This window comes from Notolabrus celidotus, chromosome 23, assembly GCF_009762535.1.
Source record: "Notolabrus celidotus isolate fNotCel1 chromosome 23, fNotCel1.pri, whole genome shotgun sequence".
Lineage (NCBI taxonomy): Eukaryota > Metazoa > Chordata > Actinopteri > Labriformes > Labridae > Notolabrus > Notolabrus celidotus.
Window position 1 is genome coordinate 16562082 of NC_048294.1, and position 14197 is coordinate 16576278.

General features: G+C 40.3%; 2 protein-coding genes and 1 non-coding gene across 4 annotated transcripts in view; all 3 read right to left on the reverse strand.

The window, feature by feature from the left end:
* dennd4c (DENN/MADD domain containing 4C) overlaps positions 1-2541 on the reverse strand; it is a 49322-nt gene extending 46781 nt beyond the window's left edge. For both annotated transcript variants that reach the window (XM_034676237.1, XM_034676236.1), the window contains exon 1: positions 2206-2541. The gene's annotated coding sequence lies outside the window, so the exon portion shown is untranslated. The remainder of the gene's footprint in view (positions 1-2205) is intronic.
* A 2316-nt stretch (positions 2542-4857) lies between these two features.
* haus6 (HAUS augmin-like complex, subunit 6) lies at positions 4858-12475 on the reverse strand. The gene is made up of 16 exons (XM_034676477.1): positions 11999-12475; positions 11705-11800; positions 11527-11605; positions 11091-11223; positions 10812-10956; positions 9098-9160; positions 8953-9010; positions 8603-8776; positions 8062-8258; positions 7788-7917; positions 7475-7577; positions 7334-7388; positions 6576-6717; positions 6392-6490; positions 6108-6243; positions 4858-6002 (listed from the first exon to the last, which is right to left on the reverse strand). Exons 1-16 carry the CDS (start codon positions 12136-12138, stop codon positions 5272-5274), a joined length of 2481 nt encoding a protein of 826 aa, XP_034532368.1. The 5' UTR covers positions 12139-12475; the 3' UTR covers positions 4858-5271.
* LOC117807892 lies at positions 7123-7253 on the reverse strand. Its single transcript, XR_004630056.1, has one exon.
* Positions 12476-14197: the final 1722 nt, after the last annotated feature.

A 14197-nucleotide genomic window follows, 5' to 3' on the forward strand; every position in this document is an offset into this window, starting at 1 on the left:
TCTATCGGCACACATTGAACGAGGGATGAATTTTTATAACGTGAAAGTTCAGAAGATATTGAGATTATGAGTTCTGCCTATTTAAGGCAGTGACTGACCTGACTGACAGATGGGAACACTGTAGCTGTTGGTGTGGAGGCTAAAAGCCCGCCTCTTTACCTCACACTAGCTTGACAGCAGTTAGGTTGACTTCAGCATATCCAATATGGCTGCCGTCGCCGCCAACTGTCTTCAAAACAGCGCTCAAGAACAGATGGGTGAAGTCACAGATACTACATCCATTATTTATACAGTCTATGGTTCATACAGAGAATAGTTTGGAGTAAAACAGCCATCCTTCTTGTATAAAAATAGTAGAATTAATGAGGACTCGACTCTGACTCTTCTGTGGTGACTCAGACTCGAACATTGAGGACTCATGACTGGACTTGGACTCGAGGTTTGATGACTCGACATCACAACACTGTTACTGAAATGTCTTTGAGCCTGACTTTAGCCTTTTGTATATTGAAATTCTGAACCTTGAAATGTTTTATGTTTTACAATTTAAAGCAAACAAAATATAAAAAGTGGCAGCGTAGGTTCAGTAGAATTCTGTCAACAACAAGGAGGAGTTAACGTGTGAGTTGGTAATTAATTGGCCTCAGAGAAATGGAAAGTGTTGATCAAAGAGCATACATGAAAGATGATGTCAGATAAAGTTTCAGTTCATGCATAGACCCAAAGGAAAGGAAGGAAAAGTACTGCTCTTTGGAGGTAATGTCCAGCAGAACTATTATTTCTTAACAAAATCAAATTTACGTAATTTTACCAAGACGACAGCCTGTTGCCGCTCCCTCAGCCAGTCTTCTTCTTTCCTTGATCACCTGACAGAGCCTCTCGAAGGCCAGCGGTGGTCACAAAGTGAGAGTTCAATGTACACAACGCCAAGTTGCAGCCATGACCTACTTCATACCTGCCTGCCTGAGGCAGTTAGGAGGCAACATTCACTCCACTCCTCTTTTCCAGCCGCTCTCAGGCCAAGCCAAGGTCAAGGAACAGACTTTTCTTCTTTTTCCATGTGCCAACGGTTCACTGCTGCAACTCTGCAAAAGCTATTCCAACCATTCACTCCCTCCACAAGCTGTGATTGTTCTGTTGTTCTGAGTAGTCTGACATTCCTACTCTCGCCTCACACCTCAATGAAACCGTAATGGTTACATTACAAGAGGAAGTGCCATCCTTGGTTGTGCTGGGACTTGTGCCACGGCTGCCATAACAGGAACATCACATGCACGCCGTGATTCACCACACCACTGATGAGAAGCAGGGAGTAAGTACGGCGCTGCCCTAGAGGGTTTAGATGTGCCGCTGGCTGCTGGCACACAGTCAAAGTGCTGAGGTGTAGATATGTGAGCACCTTGGCGTTGAATTCAATGGCATTAGTGCGCCATCAACTCAGCCATAAAGGAAAACAGCAGAGGTATGTTACACAACTCTGTGTCCTGGGGAGAGGGTCATACAAATGCAGAGATGGCAGATTCAGGGAGAGAAACATACTTCAAAGAAAGTCGGGTTAGCAGTCCCTGATCTGAAGGGTTGAGCTCAGTTTAAAGAACTCCCCTGAATAAGCCTTTTATTATTGTTGTTGTTATTATTATTATTACTTTGATTTTAAGCAGGAAATTGTGTTTATGTGTGATCTGGAGCAGACACCTGCAAGGTTAGGCAAGCTCCAGGAGCGCAGAGTCTGATTATCTGGCGTCAAGGAGGGCACAAGAAGAAGAGGAGGAGGAGGAGGGGGAGGAGGAGGAGGAGGAGGAGGGGGAGGAGGAGGAGGAGGAGGAAAAAGAGAAGAAGGAGGAGGAGGGGGGGTTATATTCCCAACTGTTGCATCCGACCCATAACTAGGTCAGCCTTCGTGCAGGAAATACACATCACCGCGGATAACACAAAAGAAATGTCCTCCTGTGATGATCAAGTGTAGTGATACGTGGCTGCTTGTCTCTCTCTCTCTATCTCTCTCTCTCTTCGTGGTTGAATAACACGCAGGGTGGAAAATGTAGAACTAAGACTTCCACAGCTTAACACGAGGAAATGTGTCTAATGCGGAGAGCCTCACTCAAACACAGCTAAAGTCAACTTAAAACTCTTTAAACACTGTTTCAAATTCCAACAAGTAGCTCGATCTGCTAGTTTTCATACTCAGAAATATGCTCCACTTACCAGCTGTTTACACTGCAGCAGGACACAATGTTGACATGAAGGCAGCTTGCTGTTTTAACCCGCTTGATATGTTCCGTACGTCTGCTCGTGCAAACCAGGAAGGCGCGCGTAGAAAGGGCTCCTCGCTTACACTCCTTCAAAAACTTTGCCGTCCACTTCTTCTTCTTCCCCGCACTTTCATGTGAAGTTGTCGGCGGAGGCAGGCGCCATGTTTGTGTCTACGCTGATACTTTAGTTGGCGAGCTTTCTTCGTAAACGTATCTTTCAGACTGGACCCGCCCAGAGAAGAGGAGGATAGGCTCCCTGCTGGAACTGACAGAGGCCGACCTCGGCGCGATGACGTCAAGCTGTCCCCATAACACAATGACAGCTTCCGGTTTACCTTTCAAAATAAGAGCACTTAAAGACGGACGGTTTACAATAGTTTACTTTTTTCAGTTCTTTCTGTTTATTGATACATTAATTTATATTTTATTTATTTTTCTATTTGTGGCACTTTTTTTCTTTTATCTTGCTTCTATCTTGTTTTTATTGATTTTGCTCTAATTGATTGCTCATTTCCTGTTTTTGTTGTTTTGTTCAGGGTTACCTCTTCAGCACTAAGCACTTTGTCACTTTTGTTTGTCATGTATTGTCTTGTGCTGTTTGTTGTTTTGATGTTAAAAGGAGGCTGACTCACTCACTGCAAACAGAATCTACCTACGGGTACGAATAAAGTACCTTGAACCTTGAACCTTGGTATTCTTTTTCTTGAAGAGGTGCAGTGCAGTGCTATGTTACATGCAGGGGCGTCACCAGGAATTCTGGACCCCCTTGAACAAAAATAGATGCTTAAAACTATCCTGGTTAACTGACTCAAATCTAAGCTACATATCAATATTTCTTTCTTTTTTTTTTACAATTTCTCCAAATGTAACTGCACAATATTGACTTTAAACAAGATTATTTGAAGCCAAGTGACTTGTTGAATAACAACAAGGGGCATTATTTGGTATAATCAAGTGGCAACCTCTGGTCTAAAAGTATGAGTCCAATGCGGAAGTGCTAAAAACTGGAAACAACATACACAGCAATTCAAAAAAGACGATCTTTAAACATAAACATGTTTACAGCCTGGTACAAAAGACGAGTGTAGTCTGGATAGCTCATTTATCGATCGGCACACACTGTAGCTGTTGGCTAGGAGGCTCAAAGCCCGCCTCTTTACGTCACAATCGCTTGACAGCAGCAATATGGCTGCCGCCGCCGATTGGCCTCAAAACCGCGCTTCAGAAACAGATGGGTGACGTCACGGATACTACGTCCATATTTTATACTGTCTATGGGCCCAACTGAGGCTCTCACATAGGCAGGAGTGGCCAGTGCATTTACAAATAACTAACATTTACTCTTTCTGTCTTCACAACCTACTTACATTCAAGTATTAAACAGTTGTTGTATTCCTTTTGACTTAAAAAAAATGACAAAGTGGCTTAAATCTTCTAAGCTTAATTCTTTAAGGACTTACAAAAAGATGTTTTTTTCAAAGTCACATTTGAGGGCACTACTAAACAAATCCACTGTCAGCTTTTTATCTCATCCCAAATTATAGATTTTAACAGAAACCCCACCTCTGACAAGGCAAACAGCCAATCATAGTTTAGGATTTTGGGGTGGTCCATTGGATTTCAAAGGGTGCCAGTGCCACCCTTGGCCACCCCTCTGGCCACGCCACTGGTGATGACACAGAAAGTTAGTGTGAGGACTTCAGTTTTAATACAGTGCGAAGTCCAACCTGTTACATAACTATTGTAACTTCCGCTTTTCAAGGTTTTTCCCCTTTCTCTTTTTTAAGAAACATCTTATTCAACTAATTTTATTGAGTAATCTCTCCCAGTATTTTTAAATATTTATTATATTTGGATTTGTGTTTAGGTTTAAATATGTATTGTCCTTACTGTCTTGTTGTGTCCTTACGGTCTTGTTAAGTACCAGTATTCAAATCACCACGTCAAATTCCTTGTGTGCGAGCTCACTTGGCAATAAAGCTTTCTTGAATCTTGAATCATATGCATCACAGATTCAGGCACACATTTTATGCCTTATTTTAATTTTGCTGGTTTTATTTTACATATGTATCAGGTTCTCTTTGCAGAACATTGCATATACAAGTTACATCAGAATCAAAAATGAAGTGAAAGGTTTAAATAATGTATGTTCCATATCATTTAAAAGAGCCACCAAAAAGTTGTTTCACCATTAAGGATTTCTTTTAATGTGAAGGTGAAATTGTTGACATCCTGCCCAGCTTGGGTTATTAGTGCTACCTTAACACTTATTTTTCTGTGGTTTCCTTCATATCTGACGCCACCCCTCTACAGGTGAGAGGAACTGCAGGTTAACAAAGCGACAGGTGCATATGAAAACCTCTGCATTTGTATATTTATATTATTTTCAGAGGAGGAAGCAGGCCTGTCATAGATACTTTACATTGAGAGGAAGAACGCTTCTAATGATAGTCAGAAATCCAATGCAGTTAACACAGATGCAACCTCTCTGTCCTTAGATGGATCTACAGTATTTGCACTGCCATAATTCAGCCTTCTCATTATGTGATGGATTATTACACAACACTTTTCAGCTCCAGAGTCACTCAACAGTGAAACAAGACAATAAATCTTACCACAGGTGTTTGCTTTTAATCTTCATTCTCAAATGTTAAAGCGGCATGATCATGCAATGTAAATGTTGGCGAGGAGTACACAAGCTCTTGTTAGAAACAGTGGACTCCACCTATAACATTTTAATGTAAAAGAAGCTTCTGAACTTCACATTTTCATACAGGCAAACTATTATGAAGTTAGCAAACAATACTGTACAAGTCAAATATAATGGCCCTTTTTACAATTTTATTTAGCAGTTCATGACTTTTTAAAATTAAAACAGCAACATGTTTACGGTCAGATAACATATGTACATGTTTGTGAAAGTAGATAATTTTATAGTGATGTGCAAATATTTGTTACATAACCTGAAAAAAAGTTAGAAGACAGTTAAGACAGAAAAGGAGTTTCTATTTGAATGTATTCAGCACTTCATGTCATCTATTGGGGAGAAGGTGATCAGTTTTGGGAGGCTGTACTCCTGCTTTTTAGGGGGTGAGGGTGTTTCAAGTGTGTCCAAGTCCAAAGAGAAAACCCTGTCCGTGGCTTCCTTTGACTTTGCAGGCTCCATCGACCAGTCTTTGTCAAAGGAGGGGACTGCATGGCCCGTCAGAAGACACTCAGGAGTCCTCTTCCAGCTTTCCATGAAGGAGCCATCATCACCTGCCTGCTGTAACTGACTCAGGTGATGCAGCGCTTTTAGAGGCGAACGCTTCCCCTCACATTTCAGGGCGGGGATTGAGAAGTCTTCTTCATCCTCGCTCTTCATATCAAGAGCTTCGTCATCGTCGTCGAGGCTCAGCAAGCTGTCACAGCTCGGCAATTCAGGGAGAGTCTCGTGCTCGAGGCTGAACTGGACTGCACTGCTGCCCGTACCACTCGGAGTGTCGAAGGCCTCAGTGTTAAAGGTGTCCCACAGGAGAGTGGATTTGACCTCCTGTTGGTCGACAGGGGGGCTGCTGTGAGTTGTGGCCTTCAGTTTGATACTGCAGGGTGCACTCTTGGAGGGAGAAGCTGGGCTCAGAAAGAAACTGCTAGGCTCCTCAAGGGGAGTTAACCGGCCCAGTATGGTGTCGTCAAATTTGACTGATCGACGCTTTTTCTCAGCTTCATCTTCCTCCAGTGCCTTACGCCAGGAGCTCTTGACATCCATGACTGAGGGGAAAAAATTTATTCAACACAGATCAAACTCGTCCTTCACTTTGAATAGAACTCAGCTCAATTTAGGGCTGAGATTAAATGCAAATGAACATAACTCACTGAGGCTCTCAGGTGTTCGGTGCAGCTGCTTCCTGGTAGAGAAAGGATCTCCATGAAGAGTGCTCAGAAGGCCCTCCAAGTCCAGACCTTTGACTCTGCCGTCCGTGGGACTGGTTGTAGCAATTGCATCTGCAAACTAAGACACGCACTTCACTCAAAACTGAGTCAAACCCTTATACTAAATGTTTCTCACTTTTCTTCATCTACATACAGAAAGAGGAACTTTTAAAAATGCATGATTGTAGGGCTGTTAACTTTATGCTTGTTGACAGTCACTGCTTTACCTGATCAGCGAGATTATCACACTCCATATTTAGTATTTCACTCTTGCACTTCGTGGGAGAAGCCTTTGGACGAACATGGGCTGTTTTCCTCACACTGGCCTAAAGATAAGCACAAAGTTTTAAAAATGGTTTGAGAAAGAACTCATGCATGGAAATTTGAAAAGGTGTAAAATACAATACTTGCCTGAGGTGGTGGTACTGATGGAGTCATCACAGGCGGAGCTGGAGGTGTGTCAAACAGCCAGTCCAGAGAGGTATTGGCTTGTGATGATGCTACGGTAGTAACAACAGGACTTTTGGTCCTTTCAGCTGTTGCAGGGTGAGAGCTGATTCGAAGACAAAACGTGTGTTGTGTCAGAATAATTTCATACTCTTTAAATGCATTTTGCCTGCTGTTAAATTGTCCCCACAATGCAGTAACTCTCAGGAGCAATGAAATAAATAGAGCATCTGAAAACAGCCAGTTATGTGGCCTTGACTCAGCACTGAAGCTTGAGCCAAGTTGGCACACTGCCCTACACCTTCCCTCTATTTGATCACTTAATGGACGAGTGCAGACTAACTTTAAGGTCAGGTTCAACAATGAAACTACACATGCTCCACGTCCTCTACAAACCTTAACACTTCATAATCAGACTAAAAAGGTTGGTACTTAACCCTTCCTCTGCTTTTATAAATGAATTAGGCTTGTGTTCTAGGTGTTAACATAACTTCGTTTGTATCAAACTCAGGAGTGTCTGCTCCGTATCTGTCCGTGGCGATTTCTCTCAATTCGCCACGGTCATCAGAGAGCATGGATGCTGTAGGGAGGACTAGTGTCGGGCAGAGCACAGCTCAGGTCTGCCCAGGTATCTGCCTCCCATCTGAACACTTCAACAAGACTTTAGAAAAATGATCAATGAGAATACACCTCCATTGACCGGTGCTCAAAGATTAAAATACCTCATTAGGGTAGAAGAACTCAGTTGGAGGCCTTCACTCTCAGCAGGCTTCTCTTCTGAAAATTTTAAGCAGTGTGGAGACACAAAAAGTGTTTACATGATTTTAATTCAACACATAAGCATGTAATCATATTTTACTCACCAAGAAGCGATGCAGGAAACTGGGAGAAGACACTGCCTCGGTAAGAGGTATCAGCAGCTGGTTCAAAAGACAGTGGAGCCATTGGTGAGAGGAAGCCCAGAGCCTAAAAACAGACAAGTTGTAAGTTTAAGTATGAGATGATCAACAGTGAAAACACTTGAGATGCAAAAATATGAAGTGGGATTGTTGCATCTGATTACAAGAGGCCGCTTGTCTTGTTTGGTCCTCTTATTTATGGAACCACTGATGTGACTTTACTGTTAGTGTATACGATCGGGGTTATAAGAGTTCACATGTCAAACGGATGACTCACAGGATCTTCATTCAGAAAAGAGACTAAGGGTATGTCTTTCAGGGTATCGATCCACCTCCTGTCCCACTCGGCCTCCAACTCTCTGATGGTACTCCTGACCTCAGGAATCCCTTCCTTTGAAATCTTCTGCCTGAAAGATTGAGAGAAAAAAACTAAACATTTTACATGACTGACTTTGTGAGAAAGCATACCGGAAGCATTTAGTTCTACCGTCACATTTTCTAGACCATGCATACTTAAGACGGGTTGGAAGTGATTGTGGATCTGTGTATACCTGATGAGGTGGAGGTCCTGCAGCGCACGAGCCATCTGCTGACACTTTTCCTGCAGGTGCTCAGGGTCGAGATGTGGTTTGGGGGCCTGAGAGACCCGACTGCGCTCCTCCCTCAGGAGCTGTAGTGAATGGTTCAAGAGCTCCAGCACACACAGGAGGTTCAGCTGGCCCGACTCGTACACGTTCCCTGAACTCAACTGGAAAATATGAACAATCAACCAATTAAGACTGACTAATGACCGCAGTACTATTTCATCCTCCTGTCTCTTGGAACAGCTTGTAGTCACAATGTAGCTACATCATTCCACAGATTGTTCACACTTATGTGCTTTCATTAAGAATTCAACTAAGACGTTCAATAAGAAACTAAGCCTGAACCTAACCTTGAATCCAGTTTAACCAATGATTTCAGACAGCCTGAGACAACAGTGAAATGACATTGTAAATAGACACGAAACTCAAGAGGGAGATGGACTGGACTCATGTGCTTTGTAAAGAGTTAACATTCTAGCCCAAGCATCAGCTGACTCATTTCCCTCACCTGGTTTGGGAGCTGTTCAACTCTCTCCAGCAGAGTCCGGGGTATTTTGAGGACTCTATTCGTTCCATCCAGGATGTATTGGTCTACTTCCCCCTTCAAAACACTTTCCACTGCCTGCTGCTCCTCGCTGATGGTTGACAGCATTTCATCAATTGTTGACCACAAGGAACGCACCTAAGGATACACGTTCATATGAGCTATTGAGTAATGAACTACATGGTGAAAAAAACATTTCATAACATGTATTTAGAACAGAAGGGAACTTAATACCAGGTCTCGTGATAAATACTGGAGAGAACAGACCACGCTTTGTGTTTTGAATGTAGTCGTAAAGATAAGTTACTGCTCACCCTTTTGGTCTTCTCCTCTGCAGATGTTCCCTCTTGCGGAGAAATGCTGCTGAAACGTCTAAAAGGGAAATGTCTTGTTAATTAAATCTGTTTAAAAACATAAAAGTCAAAGAAGTGAGAAACACAGACAAAAAGTCAAACATACTTGAGAAGCTCATCATATCTGGCTCCCTGTTCCCTGGCGTCCCTCTCTGATTTTACTAGAATCCTTTAAAAAGAGGAAACAACAGAAAGGGAGACAAAATTGAACAAAAACAGGAACATTTGGTTTTCAACACACAATACAATAAATGATTTCCTACAATGACAGGACTGAGAACTAGAGAGCTGGTATTGCATTTTAAGACACTTGATTGGAGCTGAGCCTTTCTCCAAATGTTTGCACCTGTTGTCCTGCAGCTGACTTTTTGAAACACTTCCATCTGCAACCAATTGACCCCAATTAACAAAGAGTGGAGTAATGCAATCAGTTCACACAAAAGCAGCTGGGCTTAAAGCAATCAGCTGTTAGAGCACAACATCAGGAGCAGTGACATATGGTTAATACAGGAACACTGCTGACAAATAATCCCTATTGATGATGATTATATGATTATGATTATACCGTATAGAGCTGAATATAAGAAAATCCCTGCATTCAAACACTGCATATTATTTCTGTCCACTTTGCATGCATAAAGCAGGCCTTTTTTTCGTTATGTGTCGCCTTGAACTTTGGTGATTTTATTCATTTAGACCATAGCGGAAATCTGAATATTGTTAAAGCCATAGTATTGAGATTGTATTATCATCCCAAAAATGCATTAACCTTTACCGCAAAATAAGATTATAGATAAAGGGATATCCTGTACCGTTTGACAGTTAGTATGCGAAAAAGTAATAATAATAATAATAATCTTTATTTATATAACACGTTACAAAACAGGGTTACAATGTGCTTTACAAATAGGAAAGAAACTAAAAGACAATAAAAGAGAAAAGTGAGGAAGACAATGAAAAATAATTAAAGAATAAAAAAGCAATGACCTGCAGGGAGGTGACAGCAAGAAGAAAATAACAGGAAGGATGATTAAAAAAAAAGGTTAAGACAAGAGGTTAAGATAAATTGATGTTGGAATACTAAAAACACCAAAATATAAAAGATTAAAACAATTAAAAGATCAGAAATAAGAAATATAAAAATATAAAAGAATAAAAAGAGTAAAAACATGGTAGTAATACCGCCTGATAAATAATAAAACATCTGAAATAGTACATCTCATTAAGGTATTGGAACAGTAAACAAGAACGGGTGTTGGAAATAAATAATTGACGACATTCAAAAATTAGGAAGACATCCAGCCAACAGGTTTAGAACTTACACCAAACATATTGAGCACAGCTGATATTCTCAACATGTGAAGTGGTTCCAAGTGATTCTAAGCGTGTAATTATGTAAAGTAAGGATCATTGTGATCTTCCTAAATTCAGAAATATATATCTGTATCTACGTCCAGATCGGTTCCTCACCCACAGACATTAACATGTAGCAGTGCCATGGCTCTACAGTAGCCGGCTAAAAGACAAACCAAACAGAGAATTTGTTTTGATTAGTTGCATCTGCAGTCACACACACAAAAAAAAACTTATTCTATGTTTTATTTAGGACTGAAGTTATATTTTTGTTGGTGTGAAATTCTCAGCTTAAAGTCAGAAAAAGTGGATTTTATTGCCATAGTGCTGACCGATATGTTATTAAGCCTCCCTGTAAAAGAGAGCTGCTTTCAATGACCTGTGTTCACCGCTGTTAACATCTGATAACATAGCCTGATAAAATAACCAGCTCTGCAAGCTGTTGAGACGAAACACTGAGGACTTACTGAGCGCGTCTTTGGTACTCATGAAGAAAACGATCCTGGTCTACTGCAGCTTTCAAAAACTTTGAATGGATCGGGTTGAGTCGCTTCACGGCCATGTCGAGGGAAGAAGAGGGCAAAGCCGCAGCCTCAGGGACCCAGCTGTCACCTGACCATGAAAAAAGCAAGCTTATTTGATGCCAACTTCAAGGCAAGATCTAAAGTCGCTATTTCAATCAACACCATTTAAGTCAGACTGTTAACAGAAGCTACTGTAATAGACAAAAATCTAGGTGCACCAACCTGTAGTGAATGTTTTCATTTCCTGCAGCATGACATGATTGGCCAAATGAAGCATCAAGCTGACGAACTTGGGTCCTCCAGGCGAGAGGAACAAGGATGCTACAACTTTGGATCCTGCATTTGCAGTTTCATCCTAACAAGCAAGAATCGAAATTAGTGTGATGACGTACAAAAAAAGAGCCAGCAGCAGCCTCGCTGTTAACTCGGTATGAATCTTACAATAAAATCATTGGAAGAAAGACTAAGTTCAACCCAAATGATTTACTTTGACATGGACAAAAAGGAACGATTTGTATATGATTGTATATATATTTATGTTATTTAATACTGTACACCTATCTTTAGTCAACATCAGTGAAAGTAAAGCCATAATAATACAGCCAGAAAGGAAGAAAACAAATATTTCAACATTAAATACAGAGGTGGGTTTTCTTACCATAATTTCTCTCAGCCAAGCACAGGTAACTTTGCGAAATTCAGCATCTGCTTTGTGATTTAAAACCGGCCAGCAGTGCCTAACAAAGAACCAAATATACACATGTTATATTCGGAATAACTCCTGTGATCTGATCTGTATGTGTGATGCACATGGTTGAGCTTTCCTCGAACTTTACCTATATGCCTCACTGAACCGTGTTGGGTTGAGCTTCAACAACAGGAAATGTGTCACGATGTAGAAGGCATCTTTGTTTGGTTTGTCGAACATATTCCTGTTGATGATACAATCACATTAAACATGAATAGAATACAACTAAATATCGACAGTGTTAAGAATGACAACAGCAATTAAATTGAAAGTACACTGCTATTTATATAGAGTTTTAAAATAAATGTTACAGTGAATGCCTTGACCAGTTTTGTTATATCACACTGTATGCACATGTTAGACTCATCATATGAACACTCACGGTCCCAGGTTGATGTGTTTCACGTTGATGTTGGTTTTACCGGCGACAGACATCTCAGTCTCTGGTTGGAAACCCAGCCCGAGAAGAGAAAACCAGAGGTATTTGCCATTCTTTCTCTGCAACAATAGCGGGTTCGCCATGATTCTGAAGTTAAACGCAGTGTGTCCGGTTCTCAGATATCTTCAGTGTTGAAGCAGCCTGTGGTGTTCTCCAGCTAGCTAGAAATGCTAGCTACAAAGTTGACTGTAGGCTAGCTAACTTAGCCTACAAACTTGGTTTTAGTTGTCCTCAAACATTTAAAAAACGACCTTCCGATGTACACGCACCAGCAGGATAGGGTTACATGTGTGACAAAGATTAGTTTAGTTACATTTCAGGTGACTTCACATCTGTTAATCGTATTTCACGAACTTTAGTAAAAAGCATCAACTGGACATCAACGACAACCGCCAATTTTCCAAAAAGCACCCGGATGTTGTTGACAAGCACTTCCGGTTGCCTTTTTTTTTCTCGACCAAACTTTATTGTCGAAAATTCAAATTCCCAAAATATGAAGCGGACGAAGCGGACCTTCAAAACATTCATACAATCTCCTGAAATAATATCAAACACATATAATTTAAAATATTCAAAGTACAGTCATACCTGCCAACATTGGACTCTATATATAACCCTAAACTGCAGATTAATAATTTTAATAAACGGATATTTAATTAAAATACTCTATGTCTCTTAATTTAAAGGTTTGCAGTAAAATATGACAATGAAAATATACACAATTTAAAAAATCTATGTCTTATACATATGACAAAATTAATAAACATATTGAAGAGTGAGAGTAGAGTGAGCCACCGCAGTGAGGAGTAACATATTTCAGGTAGAGTGGTTTGCGGTGACACCATATTTTGATGTTAATACCCTTATAGTATTATTTCAATACAGTTTTGAATGCAGGAGTCTCTGTAACATTAATCTACATCTCTAAGTGCTTTTTAAAGTCATTTATCTGGGTCCTTTAAATCATATTTATTACCTACAGCTAAATGTTATCTCACCTATAGTAACCTCTACATCCTCAGCCTCTGCTGCTTTCTGCTCTTTATTTAAAGAAGGAAGAGATTTCCTCTGCACCTCCACCTGAGGTTATCAGGTAGAGTTTATTGTTTTAATAACTTCACCTGTGATATTGTGATAGTGGCACTGTCAGCACTCTGTCATCAGATCCACACAGCTCTACTACAGTTTGTTTGGTATAATATTAAAATAAATTCACAAACAAGAAGACAGTTGTCATTATTGTTTTTCATCAATTTAAGGGATAGATGGGTGGAGAGTCTTTTTGAAGCCTTGAGGAATGAAGAATCAAGGTGTAAAAAATTCATAATTCAGTTTTTTTTTTTTTACTTTTAAGACACTAAAAATATAGCTAAATATAGCTGTTCTGGTTTTGCGTAATAATCATTCAATGAATTGTTTGCAGAGGACCAATTGGTAAATGTGGCAACCCATCCATAGCCTACTTGTAAACTTTCTACAATAAAGGTTTTGAACCTGAGAGACATAGCAATAACCATACTGATTAAACTGAGTAAATATAAAGGTTCAGTTTTAACTTTAGCTTGAACAGCTTGGTCCATAATGCCTGGTATCAACTTGTTGTTGCTTGGCAGCTATAATTTAAAAGGTGTCATCAAAGATTTTTCAACAGCCATATTAATTTGGTTGCTTCTCAGTCTGTCACTTGCAAAGAACCACTATTCAGAGAGAGCCTTGGATTCATCAATACTTTTTAACGGACATGTTACATTTCAAGATAAATTCTTTAAAAGGGAACTTTGTGATCATTTCAGCATGTTGATGACAAATTCAAGTATGGCACTAATCGCCTCACTTTGTGGCTGTTAGTGAAACATTCTTTGATGCGTTATTCTACAGGAGATACATTTTACACATGGGTATACAGAGCAAATTCCTAGCAGTTGATGCAATTTCAACTGTGAAAATGACAGCGGCTGTAGCAGTCATTCACCATTACCTATTGTAGTTTGTTGCTAGGTTATTTATGGTAGATATAACATAAATATAGTACAGTTACATGAGTCACTTCACCCTGTGTAGGTCTTATGGTGACTTATTTTCATGAGATATGAATAATCTGTCTGGCTCCAAAGCATCTTACAAAGGAGTGGAGAATAAAAC